General features: G+C 45.7%; 1 protein-coding gene across 3 annotated transcripts; it reads left to right on the forward strand.

Moving 5' to 3' along the window:
- Positions 1-1,181: 1,181 nt before the first annotated feature.
- ppm1f (protein phosphatase, Mg2+/Mn2+ dependent, 1F) lies at positions 1,182-21,466 on the forward strand. 3 transcript variants are annotated; one of them, XM_064933598.1, is made up of 8 exons: positions 1,182-1,452; positions 5,437-5,683; positions 7,904-8,034; positions 8,820-9,025; positions 18,885-19,073; positions 19,399-19,542; positions 19,723-19,816; positions 20,495-21,466. In XM_064933598.1, exons 2-8 carry the CDS (start codon positions 5,505-5,507, stop codon positions 20,872-20,874), a joined length of 1,323 nt encoding a protein of 440 aa, XP_064789670.1. In that variant the 5' UTR covers positions 1,182-1,452; positions 5,437-5,504; the 3' UTR covers positions 20,875-21,466. The 3 variants fall into 3 exon arrangements, with proteins under 3 accessions (XP_064789670.1, XP_064789592.1, XP_064789753.1); XM_064933520.1 differs by having other exon boundaries at positions 5,498-5,683; XM_064933681.1 differs by having other exon boundaries at positions 5,503-5,683.
- The last annotated feature ends 1,416 nt before the right edge of the window (positions 21,467-22,882 follow it).

Below are 22,882 nucleotides of genomic sequence, written 5' to 3' on the forward strand. Positions count from 1 at the left end.
TTATTGACCAAATACTTATTTTCCACCGTAATTTGCAAATAAATTCATTAAAAATCCTACAATGTGATTTTCTGGATTTTGTTTCCTCATTTTGTCTGTCATAGTTGAAGTGTACCTATGATGAAAATTACAGGCCTCTCATCTTTTTAAGTAGGAGAACTTGCACAATTGGTGGCTGACTAAATACTTTTTTTGCCCCACTGTACATACATTTTGAAATTGCCAGCTGTGGAATTTATTATTCGCCCTGTAACAAACAGCATGATATAGGACTTTTTGATTTAAAACCAAATTATACAGTGAGTTATGTCAAACAATAAAAATTCAAACAATATTATTATTATTTTTGCTCAGAAAACTTGGGGGCCAAATAAAACCGTGTGTGGGCCAAGTTCGGCCCGGGTGCTGCCAGTTGGGGAACCCTGGTATACATACAGGCTGTCGCAGATGTATTCATGCGCAATATGCCTAAATGGATCATGGAAACACATCCACCACTTCATTTTATTCGACACTGGGTTTCAGCGAAAAAGTTTGTGTGTGTGTGAGGTCATTACGTCCAGCTGTTTTTAACGACACGACAGTTCAATGGAAACGCATCACAGCAGGCATATTGTCCCATCTATTGTATATGCCGAACATTCTAAATGTCGACAAAGAAAATCGCAGGACAAGTTTATGGAAACGTAGCTAATGTTAGTGTCCTGTGAGGGAGTGTCACATTTGCTGAAGTGCAAATCTTTCGTTTTGTCTCGTCTGGCCAGCCTTCTACAACATCTGTTTCGTTCAGTTTAGGCTTCCAAGGCTCGTATTTTATATACCCTATAAAACGGTTGAGATTTTGCCCATTTTGAGACGATATAATATGTTCATAGATCTGTGTTTGGCTGCGTAGACACTATGGGAATTTAACGTTCCTGAACATTGGACTCGACTTGCAGAGCGCATGACAGACCATGGGAGAAACTCAAATTTGTCGTCCTCGTGTCCTCTCTCTCCTGCTGAAAACCCATTGGATTAAGGAAGCCAGAGGGCCTGCCCCTCTAACCTTCTCCTCCAATAGGTTTTGAGGAGGCGAAGAGCGAGGACGCATGGAGTACTACAGTTGAGATTCTCCCATGGTCTGTCGTGTGCTCGGCAAGTCGGAGTCTGGTGTTCAGGAACGTCAAATTCCCGTAGTGTCTACGCAGCCAAACACAGATCTATGAACATAGTCTCAAAATGTGCTTGTGCCCACCACGAGCAAGCCCATGATCTACAACTCAGTGATATGCGCAGATTCTGTGTATTAGGGGTCTTCGAACATAGTGGTTCGTTTTCACGTCGCCACGCTTCTTCTGGACTTCCATGACTTTAAACTATTTTTGTGTCAGTCTTGAAAGGGCGTGTAGTTGTCTCGCTCAGTCCAGTAGCGAGCTAGTAAAGGGAGTGCCCTGAAGAAGATAGGCCAAGGTAAGAAATGTTATCGTGTCGTACTGTAGCTTGAAAGTAGTTTGTTCTTCTTTTTTTTTTTTTTTTGCAAAGCAGGAAATAAAATCAAACATGTTGTTTGTGGAGACTCAGACTGCATCTCTGACGGTATAATATATAGGAAATAGGTTTTGCAACTAGGAATGTAGACATTGAATGGCCTAACAGAAACATTGTGTCAAATACACGCACGTCTCAACAGTGATTTTATTCGTCATGTTGTGTTAAATTATTGTATTATTAAACATTCATTCACATCATGTGCACAACATTTCCTCTAGTTATGTTCCTAAGCTACGCACACACAGGTGACCACGAGCCCCTTGCTAAAGCTACACTACATCAAATCAAAGTTTATTTGTCACGTGCGCCGAATACAACAGGTGTAGTAGACCTCACAGTGAAATGCTGAATACAACAGGTGTAGTAGACCTTACAGTGAAATGCTTACTTACAGGCTCTATCCAATAGTGTAAAATGTGTATTAGGTGAACAAGTAAAGAACTAAAAACAACAGTGAAAAATAACAGTAGCGAGGCTACATACAGACACCGGTTAATCGGGCTGATGGAGGTAGTATGTAGGTATGGTTAAAGTGACTATGCATATATGATGAACATGGAGTAGCAGTAGTGTAAAAGAGAGGGTGGTGGGTGGGACACAATGCAGATAGCCCGGTTAGCCAATGTGTGGGGGCACTGGTTGGTCGGGCCAATTGAGGTCGTATGTACATGAATGTATAGTTAAAGTGACTGCATATATGATAAACAGAGAGTAGTAGCGTAAACATGGCCAAAAGTTATGTGGACACCTGCTCATCAAACATCTCATTCTAAAGTCATGGGCATTAATAAGGAGTTGGTCTCCCATTTGCTGTTGTCGGACACTGATGTCGGGTGATTAGTCCTGGCTTGCAGTCAGCGTTCCAATTCATCCCAAAGATGTTAGTTGGGGTTGAGGTCAGGGCTCTGTGCCGGCCAGTCAAGTTCTTCCACACCGATCTTGACAAACCATTTCTGTATGGACCTCGCTTTATGCACAGGGGCATTGTCATGTTGAAACAGGAAAAAAGTTGGAAGCACAGAATCGTCTAGAATGTCATTGTATGCTGTAGCGTTAAGATCTCCCTTCACTGGAACTAAGGGGACCGAACCATGAAAAACAGACCCAGACCATTATTCCTCCTCCACCAAACTTTACAGTTGGCACTATGTATATGGGTGTAACGGATGTGAAACGGCTATCTTAGTTAGCGGTGCACGCTAAATAGCGTTTCAATCGGTGACGTCACTTGCTCTGAGACCTTGAAGTAGTAGTTCCCCTTGCTCTGCAAGGGCCGTGGCTTTTGTGGAGCGATAGGTAACGACGCTTCGAGGGTGACTGTTGTTGATGTGTGCAGAGGGTCCCTGGTTCGCGCCCGGGTATGGGCGAGGGGACGGTTTAAAAAATATACTGTTACATGGGCACCTAAACCATGAAAAACAGTCCCAGACCATTATTCCTCCTCCACCAAACTTTACAGTTGGCACTATGCATTCCACCAAACCCAGATTCATTCTTCGGACTGCCAGATGGTGAAACGCGTTTCCACTGCTCCAGAGTCCAAGCTTTTTAAGCTTTTTAAAAAGTTCCTGACGAACAGTTATTGTGCTGATGTTGCTTCCATCGGCAATTTGGAACTAGGTAGTGAGTGTTGCAACCGGGGACAGATACATTTTCAGCACCCGGCGGTCCCGTTCTGTGAGCTTGTGTGGCCTACCACTTTGATGCTGAGCCGTTGTTGCTCCTAGACGTCTCCACTTCACAATAACAGCACTTACAGTTGACCGGGGGACGGCTCTAGCAGGGCAGAAATTCGACTAACTGACTTGTTGGGAAGGTGACATCCTATGACGGTGCCACGATGAAAGTCACGGAGCTCTTCAGTGAGGTCATTCCACTGCCAATGTTTGTCTATGGAGATTGCATGGCTGTGTGCTCGTTTTTATAGACCTGTCAGCAATGGGTGTTGCTGAAAGAGCCGAATCCACAAATTTTGATTTCATATCGATGAGAAATAATTTTCAAAAAAGTTACAGTGCCTTCAGAAAGTACTCACACGTTCGGCTGCAACTGTTAAAACAGTGTAGTGTATATTTAGCATTTGTGGAATACTTGTGATGTGATATGAAAGTAGAGGAATTTGTTTCTAGAATTGTACCGCAATTGAGAATCAATTCACGTTTAGATGGAGAATATGGCTGTTTTGGCTGCGGGAGCCAATTCACCCTTTTAACAGAGCATGTAAGGTCCTTGGACTGTAAGGAGAAACAGACTCATTTGGTCCGTTATTGGGCGAAAGCAGTGATGGTGTGTCCTTCACATTGACAGGAATAATGTTGAGGTATTATTGTTTTGTCCCTCATAGAAGTTGGACCTGTGAGTCTCACTGAACCGAGAGACAGACAGGCAGACAAAAGAACAGACGAACACAGACAGACAGGGTGGATGCCAGGCCTCTGGTTGTCGTGGGGACCACTTACTGCAGCTGTTTGACCTTTACCTGACCTCTGACACTTAACCTGAAGGGAAAATAAGTTATTATTAAGTGTGTAAGGGAAATCATTATTAAAAATAATTTTAAAAAACGTCCCAAGGTTCCACGGCAACCCTCAAACTTGTGACCCTGAGGTCCAGAGATGAAGACGTTACCGCTGCTCCAAGAAAGCCATCTCCCTTGGGAGAGCGGTAACTAGGTTTGTTACAATAATAAAACCTCATGGTAAAAATGATTTTCCAACATTCTGAGCAGAACCCTTATGTTTCTTTTTGTTCCATTCCGATGTTCCGATAAGAAAATAAAGTTCCGAACCGTTTCGACCCTCTAAAAATTGACGGTTCATTATGGTTCCTTTTTATATATAAAAAAAATGAAACTGTGAAATCAACATTGTTTACATTTGGCTCTTTTAATTTACTCCCTAATTAGCACCGATGGAGCAGCTTGTTGTAGAACGGGTGAGATAGTTGTTTACCAGTGTTGGGGAGTAGTGAACTACATATTGTTCAACGTGTAATTTAACTACATTTTGCAGTAGCTTGGCGGTAGTTGTGCTAAATTCAAATCTTGATAGTGTTTCCAGTAGTTATTTACCTCATTTTACCATGTAGAGGTGTAGCTAACTACTAGAACTACACACTACTGTTTTACCATGTAGCTAGCTACTGGAACTACACACTACTGTTTTACCATGTAGCTAGCTACTGGAACTACACACTACTGTTTGACCATGTAGCGGTGTAGCTAACTACTAGAACTACACACTAATGTTTTACCATGTAGCTAACTACTGGAACTACACACTACTGGTTTACCATGCAGTGGTGTAGCTAACGACTGGAACTACACACTACTGTTTTACCATGTAGCGGTGTAGCTAACTACTGGAGCTACACACTACTGTTTTACCATGTACACACTACTGTTTTACCATGTAGCGGTGTAGCTAACTACTGGAACTACACACTACTGTTTTACCATGTAGCTAACTACTGGAACTACACACTACTGTTTTACCATGTAGCGGTGTAGCTAACTACTGGAACTACACACTACTGTTTTACCATGTAGCGGTGTAGCTAACTACTGGAACTACACACTACTGTTTTACCATGTAGCGGTGTAGCTAACTACTGGAACTACACGCTACTGTAGTTTGGATGTAGTTTGGCTGTAGTGAGCTACTTTTTCAAAGTACCTTGAGTTAAAGGAAAGATTCACCCATTTTGAATGTTATATTGTTTTTGTGCGTCTCTGAGCATTGTTCTATCGATTCCCGCGGTCATTTCTTGCTTTCATGTGTATCTGAGCTATTCGCCCTGTTCAAGAAGGCAGAAATGCTGCAGTTTCAAGAACAGTAGAGAGAACTTTCGTTCCCGGTTCCGTTTCAAATCCAATTCCTTTTTTTTTCTTCTTCTTTTTCTCAGTTCCGTTCCCTGAACCGGTACCAACCCCTGAATGGTATGCTGTGTGTGTGTGTGTTCCAAGTTCAGGTATGGGTGGTGTCATGGAGGAGGAGGTGGTGCGGGAGTGCCTGAGGAGGTTCCTAGAGGAGTTCCCTGCTCCGCTGGGTCCTGAAGACCCCCTGCCTCTCAACCCCCTCAGCAGGAAGGTCACCCTGGACGAACTAAGAGGAGAGAGCCTGGATCTGGGCTTACGCCTACTCAACACCAGGTGTGTGTGTGGACAAGGTGACGGGAGACAGCATGGACCTGGGCCTATGCTTTCTCAACACTGTGTGTGTGTGTGTGTGTGTGTGTGTGTGTGTGTGTGTGTGTGTGTGTGTGTGTGTGTGTGTGTGTGTGTGTGTGTGTGTGTGTGTGTGTATCTGTCTAGGTATAGGACTACCCGGTCCAATCAGAATCACTTGTTTTCATTTTCCGTTGAAAAATGTTTTGTTCCGGTTTGCTTTAATGAACATGACCCCGCTGGTATTGATGCTGCAGCTTGCAGACCGCATTGTTTACATTCCTGTTGTGCAGCAGCAAGCTTATCCTCATATCTGTGTCCTGTCCTGTTCATTATACTCTGCGTGAGTAGAGGGGCTGAGTTACAGGGCTGTCTATCACGGAGAGAGAGTGAGAGAGGGGGAGGAGAAAGAGAAGAGGGAGAACAAGGAGAGGGAGAAGGGAAATGAGAGAATATGCAGTTAGATAGTTACGAAGAGGCGGTCAGATAGTTACGAAGAGCGGTCAGATAGTTACGAAGAGCGGTCAGATAGTTACGAAGAGCGGTCAGATAGTTACGAAGAGCGGTCAGATAGTTACGAAGAGCGGTCAGATAGTTAGGAAGAGGCGGTCAGATAGTTAGGAAGAGGCGGTCAGATAGTTAGGAAGAGGCGGTCAGATAGTTAGGAAGAGGCGGTCAGATAGTTAGGAAGAGAAAGCAACACAGCCACGGGGAGGGCTGAATGTAAACTGCCTCTGAACACACTTCAGGGATAATTACCCAGCTGGGTAACACTTTACCCGACACCCAGCGTCATAACATGTTGTGACAATGTCATAACCATGGAATATGTCATAACAGCTGACATAACGCGTCATAATATGGTCATAACACTGTCATGACACATTTGCACCTGTTTGGAATATATTGTGTTATTTTATGGTTGGTTATGACACCTACATAAGAGTGTCAAACACCACTAAACCTAACACACGAGACAAAACATTCCAGTACACCATAGTCTCCCTGTCAACAGTATGTTTATGTTTCGTAACATTTTATGAAATCATTGTAATTGTGCAAACGTGCACCAACCCCAATGCCCTGTTTGCTGATGACTGGGGTGAATGGAGGAGCAGATTTCAGGAGCAGGACAAGACACCCTCATTGTTGACTGATTATATAAGGGCTTGTACGTGATTGGCCTATCTGGCTTATGTGATTATGATGTCATAATGCTTCTTGACAGTGTCATAAAGTGTTCTACAAGTTATTTAACATATGATGGGGGGGGGGGAGCATGACTGTAAAGAATGAATTACAGCAACAACAGAGGACTTAAGAAATCAATTTTCAAACAAAAGGAAACCTCTTGGCAGGGGAAAAAAACACATTTTAATACATTTGGGTTTTGACACTATGTAGGTGTCACAACCAGCCATAAAATAACACAATATATTTCACAAGAGGTCTAAATATGTGTGTGATGAGTGTTTATTATGACAAGTTATGACACGTTGTCAGCGGTTATGACCGTGTCATTAACGTCTTCTTTTGGGTGTCAAGTAAATTGTTTTCAAAAGCAGTAGTATTGAAAACAACAAATGCCAGAGATTTAAACAGCAACGTGCCAGGCCAGGCCAGAGGAGTTCAAGGCAACAATGTGCCAGACCATAAGAGTTCAGTCTCTGATAGTGTGTCCTCTTTTCCTTCTGTCTTCTGACTCTGAGGCACTTCCTGTTTGTATGACCTAATTTCCTGCCTGTAGAATCACTATTGTTCTACCCACTTCCTGTTTCCCCCTGAGCATGTCTCGGTCCCCTGTTCCACCCTGGCAGGACTCTAATCTCGTACAGAGAAATTACAGATGTTTGTGTCGTGTTTAGCTTTGTTTAATTTTGGCTGTGTGTGTTTACCATAGAGAGAGATAGAGGACTCCTCTTTGTATCTGTAGAATTATAGCGTCCATGACAGCATAGGCAGCGCCATTAAGGCAATATCCATTTTGAAGTTGTCTGTTTTTTTCTTCTTCATTCCTCCTGATGACCTGGTTGGACATAGACTCCCAACAGGGTCACCAGAGAGGATTAACCAAAAGAAGTTGGAAATATCACTACATCAAAATGGTAGAAGCCCTCTATGTTGCTGCTCATACCTTTGTCCACGAGAGACCCTTAACATTCTCTATGGTGTTCACTCATAAGGACTCTCTCTCCTCTCATGCAGAGACACTTCTTCAACACTGAATGCAGCCATGTGCCACGCAGCCTTGGCTGAGCTGCTGAAGGCTGACCTTTCACCTTTCCACCTCCCCCAGGAAACAGAACAGCAGCAAGGAGAGGAACGGGAAGTTGTTTGTGAGTTCGGACTCATGACGTCATCTGTGATTCAGACCACCTGTGTCCAGCAGAGCGTCCCCTTCTCTGTGTGTGTGTGCCGTGGCGGGGAAATGTAGCCAATTGTCATACTTGAGTAAAAGCAAAGATACCTTGAGTCATTTTCTATTAAAAGGTCAAAGTGAAAGTCACCCAGTAAAAGACTAAATTGCAGTCTACTAGCCAGGCTGGTGGTTCCATCACTGTGTGTGTGTGTGTGTGTGTGTGAGAGTGTGTGTGTATATATGTATGTGTGTGTGTGTGTGCGCGCGCGCGTGTGTATATGTGTGTGTGCGCGTGTGTGTATATATGTGTGTGTATATATGTGTATGTGTGTGTGTGTGTGTGTGTATGTATGTGTGTGTGTGTATATATATATATATATATATATGTATGTGTGTGTATATATATATATATATGTGTGTATATATGTGTGTATATATGTGTGTATATATGTGTATATATATGTGTATATATGTATGTATATGTATATATATATGTGTGTGTGTGTGTGTGTATGTATATATATGTGTATATATATGTATATGTGTATATGTATGTGTATATATATATATATACATTGTGTGTGCGTATCCATTGACCACCCTTTAACCCCTGGGGTTTCATCTCCCAATACCAATTAACCCTTAGACACTTGAGTAAATCTGAAAGGCTTGGATATGTGTCCTACAATATGGAGAACATTCTCATCTGGATTATCAGAGACCTAACTGAATTTCCTTTGGCCCCTCCCCTCTCGTCCTAAGTGCTCCAATCGGAGCCCGTCCAGCGGCTGTTTCTCAATAAGCTTCGAGAGGTGGGCGTGGCTTGGCATCAGAATCTCCCCTCCCCTCTCCCAGTAGGACCCTCCCGTTTCCTCATGTGCTCCGCCCACGCCATCAGGAACACTCGAAGGAAGATGGAGGATCGCCATGTGACCCTCCCTGACTTCAACACACTCACTGGCCTCAAGGTAATAACTCTGGTATAAACAGTTTATCTCAGCTGGACCCAATCCGCTTCATACACCTTCCTCTCTGGCCGAACCAACAGGAACAGTCACCTTGCCGTTTTAGATTGTTTTGTTCTAGAACCTATTTGACCGGATCCGGATTCTCGTGGCATGAAAAAATGGTCACTTTTTTTTGCAACATAGAAATTCAAATAAGAGTGATCAACGTTCATTTGAGTTTCCTCTTCGTTAATTCTCCTGCTCCCCCCCCTACAACTCCCGTACGGGCTGAAGAACACAAAAACGTGTATATTTCTAGATATCATTGAAAAGCGAATCAGGTAACGAGCTTTTATTGTTTTTCTTAAAGGGGCAGTGTTGTATTTTGAGACAGGCATTGTATAAGTTAAGTAGCCAATAGGTAGAGGGCAGCATAATTTGGCTGATTCTCTGTAATAATGATATGAGAATAATAATGCATTTTATTTTGTAAATTGAGAATCATTATTGTAAAGTGGTTTTCTTGCAGCAAACAACACAACATGTTCAGTCACCACCTTGTCTGAAGGACAAGTGGATAAACAGGTTCATGTCAAGCCCTGCATTATTTTTTTTCTCCAAAAGTCAGCGAGCATCTGGCTTGTCATGGAATGTCGGCCTACATTGAACACATTGGCTGCTAATATAGGCTGTTATATACAGCTATTTCAATGTTAAAATGTCATGGGAGGCATTTTCTCCATAGTTTTTGATGGTAGGCCACTTTGGTCGGCCTACATTATGATCAAGTAGCCACAGTAGCCTACTTGGCCGCTGTTATAGCTGTACCTTAAAGCAGGTACAGCCTCAGTGTTCACAGTAAAACTGTAACTTAAAGCAGGTACAGCCTCAGTGTTCACAGTAAAACTGTAACTTAAAGCAGGTACAGCCTCAGTGTTCACAGTAAAACTGTAACTTAAAGTGGGTACAGCCTCAGTGTTCACAGTAAAACTGTAGCTTAAAGTGGGTACAGCCTCAGTGTTCACAGTAAAACTGTAACTTAAAGCAGGGTACAGCCTCAGTGTTCACAGTAAAACTGTAACTTAAAGTGGGTACAGCCTCAGTGTTCACAGTAAAACTGTAACTTAAAGCAGGTACAGCCTCAGTGTTCACAGTAAAACTGTAACTTAAAGTGGGTACAGCCTCAGTGTTCTCAGTAAACGTGCGCCGGAAGTTGCACAGAATTCAAGTTTTTAAACAAATTCAAACGATCCAAGTTTGCACTCAGCAGACCTGAAATTATGCTCAGGGACAAATATTTTAGGGAACACTGGTTGCACCCCCCCTCCACCGCTTTCCCCTCAGAACAGCCCCAATATGTCAGTGCATGGGACTCTACAAGGTGTCGAAAGCGTTCCACAGGGACTCTACGAGGTGTGGAAAGCGTTCCACAGGGACTCTACAAGGTGTCGAAAGCGTTCCACAGGGACTCTACGAGGTGTCGAAAGCGTTCCACAGGGACTCTACGAGGTGTTTGAAAGCGTTCCACAGGGACTCTACGAGGTGTCGAAAGCGTTCCACAGGGACTCTACGAGGTGTCGAAAGCGTTCCACAGGGACTCTACGAGGTGTCGAAAGCGTTCCACAGGGACTCTACGAGGTGTCGAAAGCGTTCCACAGGGATGCTCGCCCATGTTGACTCCAATGCTTCACACAGTTGTGTCAAGTTGTCTGGATGTCCTTGATACACACAGGAAACTGTTGAGCGTGAAAAACCCAGCAGCGTTGCAGTTCTTGACATAAACTGGTGTGGCCTGGCACCTACTACCATACCCCGTTTAAAGGCACTTACATCCTTTGTCTTGCCCAGTCACCCTCTGAATGGCATGCATAGACAATCCATGTCTCAATCGTCCCAAGACTTTAAAATTCTTCTTTAACCTGACTCCTCCCCTTCATCGACACTGATTGAAGTGGATTTAACAAGTGACATCAATAAGGGATCATAGCTTTCACCTGAATTCACCTGGTGTTGATAAGTATACACTGAGTGTACACAACATTAAGTATCAAAAGTAAAAGTATGAATAAATTCAAATCCCTTATTAGGCAAACCAGACAGCATGATTTTCTACTTATTTTTATGTATGCATTGGTGGAAAAAATACCCAATTTTCATACTGTAGTAAAAGTAAAGATACCTTAATAGAAAATGACTCAAGTAAAAGGGAAAGTTACCCAGTAAAATACTACTTGAATAAAAGTCTAAAACTATTTGATTTTAAATATAGTTAAGTATCAAAAGTAAAAAGTATAAATAATTTCAAAATCCTCATATTAAACAAAGCAGACGGCACCATTGTCTTATTTTTTAATTTATTTACGGATATCCAGGGGCACACGAACACTCAGACACTCCCACGCTCACCACTCCGACCCCAACGCTCCGAAAGGCACTTACATCGCTTTCCAACGTCTTGCCCAGTCACCACTCCAACTCCGACACTCCCACACTGAATGGCAACGCTGACATCCGACACTCACACTCCAACACTCAGACTCAACACTCCCACTCCGACTCCAAATCCTTCACTCCAACACTGACACTCCCCTTCATCAGACACTCCGATTGAACGCTCCGATTTAACACTCCCATCACACTCAAGACATCACACTAGCTTTCACACTCCAATCCACACTCCCACACTCATCAGATAAGTATACACTCCGACACTCCAACGTGTACACAACACTCATCAGACACTCCGACACTCCAACGCTCCGACACTCCAACACTCAGACACTCCCACGCTCATCAGACACTCCAACGCTCCGACACTCCGACACTCCAACACTCAGACACTCCCACACTCATCAGACACTCCAACATGATTTTCAGACACTCCCATTTCATCAGACACTCCCACGCTCATCAGACACTCCAAAAGACACTCCCACACTCATCAACACTTTCATACTCCCACACTCAGTACTCCAAGTCCAACGATACACTCAGAACTCCCACGCTGACACTCCCAACTCATCAGACAAGTTAACACTCAGACACTCCCACACTCATCAGACAAACGCTCCGACTACTCAGACACTCCCACACTCATCAGACACTCCAACGCTCCAACGCTCCGACACTCAGACACTCCCACGCTCAAACTCATCAGACACTAAACGCTCCGACACTAGTTAAGTATCAAACACTCATAAAAAGTATAAACTCCCAATTTCAAAATCCCACACTCATCAAACAAAGCCAACGCTCGACACCATTGTTTTCCCACACTTTCAGACACTCCAACACTTACGGATATCCAGACACTCCCACACTCATCAGACACTCCACGACACATCAGACACTCCCACACTCATCAGACACTCCAACGCTCCGACACTCCAACACTCAGACACTCCCACGCTCAGACACTCCCACACTCAGACACTCCCACGCTCATCAGACACTCCAACACGACACTCCCATCAGACACTCCAACACGACACTCATCAGACACTCCCACGCTCAGACACTCCAACATCAGACACTCCAACGCTCCGACACTCCAACACAGACACTCCCACGCTCATCAGACACTCCCACGCTCATCAGACACTCCCACGCTCATCAGACACTCCCACGCTCATCAGACACTCCCACGCTCATCAGACACTCCCACGCTCATCAGACACTCCCACGCACTCAGACACTCCCACACTCATCAGACACTCCAACGCTCCGACACTCCAACACTCAGACACTCCCACGCTCATCAGACACTCCAACACTCAGACACTCCCACACTCAGACACTCCAAACAAACATGTGTGTTTCCAACGAGTGACTCCTCCAGATCAGAGGCAGTAGATGACACTCAGACATGTCCAACACTCTGACACTCCCACACTCAGACACTCCAGATCAGAGGACACTCCAACACTCAGATCCAGGGATGTTCTCTGTTTACGTGAGTCACTCCAGATCAGAGACACTCCAACATGACCAGGGATGTTCCCACACTGTTTAGTGACACTCCAACGTCCAACACTCAGACACTCCAGATCAGACACTAGATGACCAGGGATGTTCTCTGTTTAACACTCAGTCACTCCCAGATCAGAGGCACTCCCAGGGATGACCAGGATGTTCCAACGCTCTGTTTAGACAGTCCTCCACTCCATCAGAGGCACTAGGGATGACCAGGGATGTTCTCACACTAGTGAGACACTCCAGACTCAGACTCAACACTCAGACAGTAGATGACCAAAAAGCATGTTCTCTGTTTAGTGAGTCCTCCAGATCAGAGGCAGTAGATGACCAGGGATGCTCTCTGTTTAGTGAGTCCTCCAGATCAGTAGGGATGGCCAGGGATGTTCTCTGTTTAGTGAGTCCTCCAGATCAGAGGCAGTAGATGACCAGGGATGTTCTCTGTTTAGTGAGTCCTCCAGATCAGAGGCAGTAGATGACCAGGGATGTTCTCTGTTTAGTGAGTCCTCCAGATCAGAAGCAGTAGATGACCAGGAATGTTCTCTTGATAAGTGTGTGAATTGGGCCATTTTCCTGTCCTGCTAATGTAACCGGTGTGAAATGAATAGCTAGTTATCGGGGTGCGCGCTAATAGCGTTTCAATCAGTGACGTCACTCGCTCTGACACATTGAAGTAGTTGTTCCCCTTTGCTCTGCAAGGACTGCGGCTTTTGTGGAGCGATTGGTGACTGTGCTTCGTGGGAGGCATTTGTTGATGTGTGCAGAGGGTCCCTGGTTCGAGCCCAGGTAGGGGCGAGGAGAGGGACGGAAGCTAAACTGTTACACTAACTAGTACTTGAAAGTATCTTTACTTAAGTAATTTATACTACTGGCTGTGCTTGTGTGATGAATAATACACGGCAATTTAATTCCACTAAATTATGCAAATTAACCTGTGAATGCTCTCAATGGGATTTGATAGGAGTGAAGGCAAATTCAAACTGGCTTCCTTTGACACTTTTTTGTGCGCCAGGACCAATCACAGTTGAGCTCACTCAGTTTAGCTCAATGCTGATTGGCTAATTTGTTTTGTCAAGGGAGGCCAGATGCTCGCTGGCTTCCATTGCCTTCAATGCTATGTGTGGCAACAATGTCATACTCGTTTGGCTTACCCATAGAGAGACCGAGGGGCGCTGTTTCACTCGCTCGGATGCTTTCTCCTGTGAGATACAGTGGCATTCGGAAAGTATTCAGACCCCTTGACTTTTCCCACATTTTGTTACGTTACAGCCTTATTCTAAAATAAATTATATTAGTTTTTCCCCCTCATTGATCTACACACAATAACCCATAATGACGAAGCAAAAACAGGTTTTTAGAAATTTTAGCAAATTTTATGAAAATAAAAAAACTCACATTTACATAAGTATTCAGACCCTTTACTCAGTACTTTGTTGCAGCACCTTTGGCAGCGATTACAACCTTGAGTCTTCTTGGTTATGACGCTCCAAGCTTGGCACACCTGTATTTGGGGAGTTTTACCCATTCTTCTCTGCAGATCCTCTCAAGCTCTGTCAGGTTGAATGAGGAGTGTCGCTGCACAGCTATTTTCAGGCCTCTCCAGAGATGATAGATCGGGTTCAAGTCCGGGCTCTGGCTGGGCCACTCAAGGACATTCTAAGACTTGTCCCAAAGCCACTCCTACTCCTACGTTGTCTCTGCTGTGTGCTTAGGGTCGTTGTCCTGTTCGAATGTGAACTTTCACCACAGTCTGAGGTCCTGAGTGCTCTGGAGCAGATTTTCATCAAGAATCTCTCTGTACTTTGCTCCGTTCATCTTTCCATCAATCCTGACTAGTCTCCCAGTCCCTGCCGCTGAAAAACATCCCCACAGCATGATGATGCTGCCACCACCATGCTTCACCGTAGGGACGGCGCCAGGTTTTTCCTCCAGAAATGATGCTTGGAATTCAGGCCAAAGAGTTCAATCTTGGTTTAATCAGACCAGAGAATCTTGTTTCTCATGGTCTGAGAGTCCTTTAGGTGCCTTTTGGCCAACTCCAAGTGGGCTGTCATGAGCCTTTTACTGGGGAGTGCCTTCCATCTGGCCACTCTACCATAAAGGCCTGATTGGTGGAATGCTGCAGAGATGGTTATCTTCTGGAAGTTTCTCCCATCTCAACAGAGGAACTCTGGAGCTCTTTCAGATTGACCATCGGGTTCTTGATCACTTCCCAGACCAAGGCCCTTCTCCCCCGATTGCTCAGTTTGGCCGGGCGGCCAGCTCTAGGAAGAGTGTTGGTGGTTCCAAATTGTTTCCATTTATGAATGATGGAAGCCGGGGGTGGCGCAGCAGTCTAAAGCATCGTAGTGCTGGAGGCGTCACTACAGACTCGCGTTTTAATCCCAGGCTGTGTAGCACATTGGTGAGGCTGGCTTCCTGTTTAAGCGGTGTGTCACGAAGCAGTGCAGCTTGGGTCGTGGTTCGGAAGACCTTCGCCTCTCCCGAGTCCGTACGGGAGTTGCAGCGATGGGACAAGACTGTAACTACCAATTGGATACCACGAAAAAGGGTGAATACCTAAACGATTTACGTCCATTTAAAAATGAGTACGCCACAAAATTTGGGACAAGACTGTAACTACCAATTGGATATCACGAAATTGGGGAGAAAACGTGGTAATTCAAAAAAATAAAATAATAATAATAACAAAAATTTATGATGGGGGCCACTGTGTTCTTGGGGACCTTTTAATGCTACAGACATTTTTTGGTACCCTTCCCCAGATCTGTGCCTCGACACAATCCTGTCTCGGAGCTCTACAATTCCTTCGACCTCATGGCTTGGTTTTTGCTCTGAAATGCACTGTCAACTGTGGGACCTTTTATATAGACAGCTGTGTGCCTTTTACAAATCATGTCCAATCAATTGAATTCACCACAGGTGGACGCCAATCAAGTTGTGGAAACATTTTAAGGACGATCAATGGAAACAGGATGTACCTGAGCTCAATTTCGAGTCTCATAGCGAAGGGTCTGAATACTTATGTAGTAAGGTATTTATTTTATTTGTAATAGATGTAAATACATTTTCTAAAAACCTGTTTTTCACTTTGTCATTATGTTGTATTGTGTGTAGATTGATGAGGAAAACAAATACTTAATACATTTTAGAATAAGGATCTAATGTACCGTAAAGGTAGAACATGTCTGACATACTTTCCAAATACACTGTACATTCTTTATAATAATAATAATAATATTTTTTTTCCTAAAAAACAAAATAATTGTGAAGCCTGGCATCCCTCAGCATCCATGAATACACACCACTGTCATGTTTTTATTTGGGGAAATAGCGTTTACGTTGCGTTGCCAACATTGATCAAAGCTCAACATTGCTTATTTTCTTGATCAGAGTTCAATTCGCGCCTGCCTTTTTGCGAGCGAGGAGAATCATGTACAGTTGGTGGGCCTAACTTCCCCCGTGGGCCTAACTTCCCCCGTGGGCCTAACTTCCCCCGTGGGCCTAACTTCCCCCGTGGGCCTAACTTCCCCCGTGGGCCTAACTTCCCCCGTGGGCCTAACTTCCCCCGTGGGCCTAACTTCCCTGTTTTAAAATGCGATCAAATGCCAATAATCCAGTTCCATAAATATCCTTGGTTTTGGTTTATATTGGTGGTTGTTCGTCGTATCTTGATCATCCACTGGGGTCTAGTTTACCCTCTACATCCCTGGAGTTGGTAGTTTACCCTCTACATCCCTGGAGTTGGTAGTTTACCCTCTACATCCCTGGAGTTGGTAGTTTACCCTCTACATCCCTGGAGCTGATAGTTTACCCTCTACATCCCTGGAGCTGATAGTTTACCCTCTACATCCCTGGAGTTGATAGTTTACCCTCTACATCCCTGGAGCTGAGTTGGTGATAGTTTACCCTCTACATCCCTGGAGTTGGAGCTGATAGTTTACCCTCTACATCCCTGGAGTTGGTAGTTTACCCTCTACATCCCTGGAGCTGATAGTTTACCCTCTACATCCCTGGAGCTGATAGTTGGGAGCTAGTTTACCCTCTACATCCCTGGAGTTGGGAGTAGTTTACCCTCTACATCCCTGGAGTTGGTAGTTTACCCTCTACATCCCTGGAGTTGGTAGTTTACCCTCTACATCCCTGGAGTTGGTAGTTGGTAGTTTACCCTCTACATCCCTGGAGTTGGTAGTTTACCCTCTACATCCCTGGAGTTGGTAGTTTACCCTCTACATCCCTGGAGTTGGTAGTTTACCCTCTACATCCCTGGAGTTGGTAGTTTACCCTCTACATCCCTGGAGTTGGTAGTTTACCCTCTACATCCCTGGAGTTGGTAGTTTACCCTCTACATCCCTGGAGTTGGTAGTTTACCCTCTACATCCCTGGAGTTGGTAGTTTACCCTCTACATCCCTGGAGTTGGTAGTTTACCCTCTACATCCCTGGAGTTGGTAGTTTACCCCTGGAGCTGATAGTTTACCCTCTACGTCCCTGGAGCTGGTAGTTTACCCTCTACGTCCCTGGAGCTGGTAGTTTACCCTCTACGTCCCTGGAGCTGGTAGTTTACCCTCTACGTCCCTGGAGCTGGTAGTTTACCCTCTACGTCCCTGGAGCTGGTAGTTTACCCTCTACGTCCCTGGAGTTGGTAGTTTACCCTCTACATCCCTGGAGTTGGTAGTTTACCCTCTACATCCCTGGAGTTGGTAGTTTACCCCTGGAGCTGATAGTTTACCCACTACATCCCTGGAGTTGGTAGTTTACCCTCTACATCCCTGGAGTTGGTAGTTTACCCTCTACATCCCTGGAGTTGGTAGTTTACCCCTGGAGCTGATAGTTTACCCTCTACATCCCTGGAGTTGGTAGTTTACCCTCTACATCCCTGGAGTTGGTAGTTTACCCCTGGAGCTGATAGTTTACCCACTACATCCCTGGAGTTGGTAGTTTACCCTCTACATCCCTGGAGTTGGTAGTTTACCCTCTACATCCCTGGAGTTGGTAGTTTACCCCTGGAGCTGATAGTTTACCCTCTACATCCCTGGAGTTGGTAGTTTACCCTCTACATCCCTGGAGTTGGTAGTTTACCCCTGGAGCTGATAGTTTACCCTCTACATCCCTGGAGCTGATAGTTTACCCTCTACATCCCTGGAGTTGGTAGTTTACCCTCTACATCCCTGGAGTTGGTAGTTTACCCCTGGAGTTGGTAGTTTACCCTCTACATCCCTGGAGTTGGTAGTTTACCCCTGGAGCTGATAGTTTACCCTCTACATCCCTGGAGCTGATAGTTTACCCTCTACATCCCTGGAGTTGGTAGTTTACCCTCTACATCCCTGGAGTTGGTAGTTTACCCCTGGAGTTGGTAGTTTACCCTCTACATCCCTGGAGTTGGTAGTTTACCCCTGGAGCTGATAGTTTACCCTCTACATCCCTGGAGTTGGTAGTTTACCCTCTACATCCCTGGAGTTTACCCTTTATCCCTGGAGTTGGTAGTTTACCCTCTACATCCCTGGAGTTGGTAGTTTACCCCTGGAGCTGATAGTTTACCCTCTACATCCCTGGAGTTGGTAGTTTACCCTCTACATCCCTGGAGTTGGTAGTTTACCCCTGGAGCTGATAGTTTACCCTCTACATCCCTGGAGTTGGTAGTTTACCCTCTACATCCCTGGAGTTGGTAGTTTACCCCTGGAGCTGATAGTTTACCCTCTACATCCCTGGGTATAAGCAGTTCAGGGGAGAATCTTCCAGCTTACAGATCTACTTCCATGGAAGGAGAAGAGGAATGGTTCCATTTTGGACCGACTAATGGCTCTTCGTTTCACGGTTTCATTTATTGGAGCAATTTGGTTTGCACTTCTTTCTTACTGCAAGTTGATTGGCTGAACCTCTGACTGCTTCCTGTACCTCTTCCTGTAGGACGGTGTGGAGCGTGGTTACTATGCTGTGTTTGACGGGCATGGCGGTGTGGACGCTGCTATCTATGCCGCCACCCACCTGCACGTCACTCTCAGCCAGCAGGAGGAGCTGCAGAGCGACCCGGCCACTGCCTTCAAGACAGCCTTCACTCGCACTGATGACATGTTGAGAGGGAAAGCCAAGAGAGAGGTAGGCAATAGACACGGTGGAGATTGGGATAATGTGAAGGTTAGGCTGGGTAGGACTGGTCTGTGTGACGGGGTGTGTCTGTCTGTGTGAAGGGGGCGTGTCTGTCTGTGACGGGGGCGTGTCTGTCTGTGTGAAGGGGGCGTGTCTGTCTGTGTGACGGGGCGTGTCTGTCTGTGTGACGGGGCGTGTCTGTCTGTGTGACGGGGGCGTGTCTGTCTGTGTGACGGGGGCGTGTCTGTCTGTGTGACGGGGGCGTGTCTGTCTGTGTGACGGGGGCGTGTCTGTCTGTGTGACGGGGGCGTGTCTGTCTGTGTTGTGTCTGCAGCGTCTTCGCAGCGGCAGTACAGGCGTGGCGGTGCTGCTGCAAGGGGAGTGGCTTCATGTGGCGTGGCTGGGAGACTCCCAGAGCATGCTGGTCCGACGAGGACAAGACATCACTCTGATGGACCCACACAAGCCTGACAGAGAGGTCACACACACTTTAATTTATTATTTTAACCTTTATTTAACTAGGCAAGTCAGTTAAGAACAAATTCATATTTACAATGCCGGCCTCCCTTATCCCAGACGACGCTGGGCCAGTTGTGCACCGCCCTATGGGACACACATACACAGTGCTAAACATCTCTCCACTGCTGTCTTCCTATAGGATGAGAAGCAGCGTGTAGAAGGCCTGGGTGGATGCATCGTCTTCATGGGCTGTTGGCGTGTCAATGGAACCTACGCCGTCTCTAGGGCCATAGGTGAGTGGAACCCAACCTTGTGGTGGTTGAAACAACGCCCCGGAAAAAAACAACAACTCTGCTCTTCTTCTTCTTCTTCTTCTTCTTCAACGTGCCTCCACTGTTACCTTGGTAACCTCTGTCTTGAAATGGCTTCCTTTCACCTCTGTCCTGAAATGGCTTCCTTTCACCTCTGTCTTGAAATGGCTTCCTTTCATCTCTGTCTTGAAATGGCTTCCTTTCACCTCTGTCCTGAAATGGCTTCCTTTCACCTCTGTCCTTCCTTTCATCTCTGTCTTGAAATGGCTTCCTTTCACCTCTGTCAAATGGCTTCTCTGTCCTGAAATGGCTTCCTCTGTCAAATGGCTTCCTTTCACCTCTGTCTTGAAATGGCTTCCTTTCACCTCTGTCCTGAAATGGCTTCCTTTCACCTCTGTCCTGAAATGGCTTCCTTTCACCTCTGTCTTGAAATGGCTTCCTTTCACCTCTGTCCTGAAATGGCATCTTTGCAATCCTCCGTCTCTATTTTAATGCCGGTAACTGTATGTTCATATTTACACTGAACTGATGAGCACAGACTGATATGCAAGCCAGGACGGTGCACATCCAATAATACTCAACACATCTAATAACCAGTCTCTTTTTTACTTTACTTGTGAACCGCTGCCTCTACACATTGACACAACACCTCCTTCCCAGGGGACTTTGACCAGAAGCCGTATGTCTCTGGCGACGCTGACTGTTCCTCCACACGCCTACACGGAGACGAGGACTACATCCTCCTGGCCTGCGACGGTTTCTTCGACGTCGTCCGGCCCGCAGAGGTCCCGGCCCTGGTTCTCGGGGCCCTACGGGAGCAGGGGGAACCCCAGGGGGCCGTGGAGGGGGCTGGGTGTGAAGAGATCTCAGAGGGTGTACTAGGGGAGCGAGTGGCCCAGGAGCTAGTAGCTCACGCCAAGGCAGCGGGCTCCAGTGATAACATCACTGTCATGGTGGTGTTTCTATGTCCCCCTGCACAGCTACTGCTCCAGGACCAGAGCAACATCGCTGTTGCTACTGAGGGGCGAGCCCAGGAGTAGGGTAAAGTTGTCCCTAGGCACTGATCTGGTGTAAGTTTTGTATTAATGGTTTGTATTAATGGTTAAGTTTAGAATTCAGGGGAGGGGGGGGGGGATCACCACTGATCCTAGATCTGTACCTAGGGGAAACTTCACCCCGGAGTGCCAGCCCAGGCCTCACAGGGGCAGTGAGACAGGAAGTCTGCTGCTGCTACCCACAGTGCACGTGGGCAGGAATTGGACTGGATTTAAAAGGCAGTATTTATTATGTAATGACTTGACGGTGCCAAACTTCTCGGTCACTGCGTGTTGTGGTCAGCCTTTTGAATCAACGCTGGTGCTGAAACAGATATTCGACTGGACTGGAGAAGCTCTGTTCATAGCAAAATAAGTCTTAGCACAGACTAATGGTTTCTACTATGGTTCTGCCAATGGTCAGAATCCAGTGTGCTTCAATAAGGTCCCTCTGGATTCGTCAGGAGATGTAATGCAGAGCTGCCCAACCCTCTTCCTGGAGATCTACTGTCATCTAGGTTTTCAGTCCAACCCTCTTCCTGGAGATCTACCGTCCTGTAGGTTTTCAGTCCAACCCTCTTCCTGGAGATATACTGTCCTCTAGGTTTTCAGTCCCCTCTTCCTGGAGACCCTCTTCCTGGAGATCTACCGTCCTGTAGGTTTTCAGTCCAACCCTCTTCCTGGAGATCTACTGTCATCTAGGTTTTCAGTCCAACCCTCTTCCTGGAGATCTACTGTCATCTAGGTTTTCAGTCCAACCCTCTTCCTGGAGATCTACTGTCATCTAGGTTTTCAGTCCAACCCTCTTCCTGGAGATCTACTGTCATCTAGGTTTTCAGTCCAACCCTCTTCCTGGAGATCTACTGTCCTATAGGTTTCAGTCCAACCCTAATTTAGCGGTTCTGATTCAGCGAGTTAACGTCTTTGTTGAGCAGCTAATTAATATAATCAGGTGTGTTAAATTAGGGTTGGACTGACAACCTACAGGACAGTAGATCTCCAGGAAGAGGGTTGGACTGACAACCTACAGGACAGTAGATCTTCAGGAAGAGGGTTGGACTGACAACCCACAGGGGCAGTAGATCTCCAGGAAGAGGGTTGGACTGACAACCCACAGGGGCAGTAGATCTCCAGGAAGAGGGTTGGACTGACAACCCACAGGGGCAGTAGATCTCCAGGAAGAGGGTTGGACTGACAACCTACAGGACAGTAGATCTCCAGGAAGAGGGTTGGACTGACAACCTACAGGACAGTAGATCTCCAGGAAGAGGGTTGGGACTGACAACCTACAGGACAGTAGATCTCCAGGAAGAGGGTTGGGACTGACAACCTACAGGACAGTAGATCTCCAGGAAGAGGGTTGGACTGAAAACCTACAGGACAGTAGATCTCCAGGAAGAGGGTTGGACTGAAAACCTACAGGACAGTAGATCTCCAGGAAGAGGGTTGGACAGCCCTCATATAAGGGATGTAGAACTCTGTTGGTGTCTCTAACATACTCCCTCCATTTCTCTTAGCGTCACCAATTCTCTGGTATCTCTGTTACAAGTTAAGGGATAGAATGCTGTCATCCATGCCTCAGGTTTTATTTCAGAAGGGTGTGATAGAATTATTCAGTTTCCTAACATCTCGGATTAAAAGGGCTGAGAGGATTCTTCCTCTTGGATTGTTCTAAAACAAGAGGTAAACTAGATGGGTCATTTATGTCAATACCTCAAACCACTTTTACCCCTGTTGATATGATGAGTGATATGTGCCATTTTGTGTGTGTGTGTGTGTGTGTGTGCATGTGAACTGTACGCCAAGGTGTGTGTGCACTGTACTGTTCACACGTGTAATGTGTGTTTCTGTCATTTTATTTTCTGCCTTAAACATGATGTCAAAACACTGTGTCCAGCAAGAACACAAGCAGTGTAACTTTCCCACCTAATATCAGTATTACGGACCAATCAGCCTTCTGTCCATGGATATTAAATATATCCTGTCCTCACTTCTTCAAGGCATTATCAGTGTT

This window comes from Oncorhynchus masou, chromosome 1 (assembly GCF_036934945.1).
Source record: "Oncorhynchus masou masou isolate Uvic2021 chromosome 1, UVic_Omas_1.1, whole genome shotgun sequence".
NCBI lineage: Eukaryota > Metazoa > Chordata > Actinopteri > Salmoniformes > Salmonidae > Oncorhynchus > Oncorhynchus masou.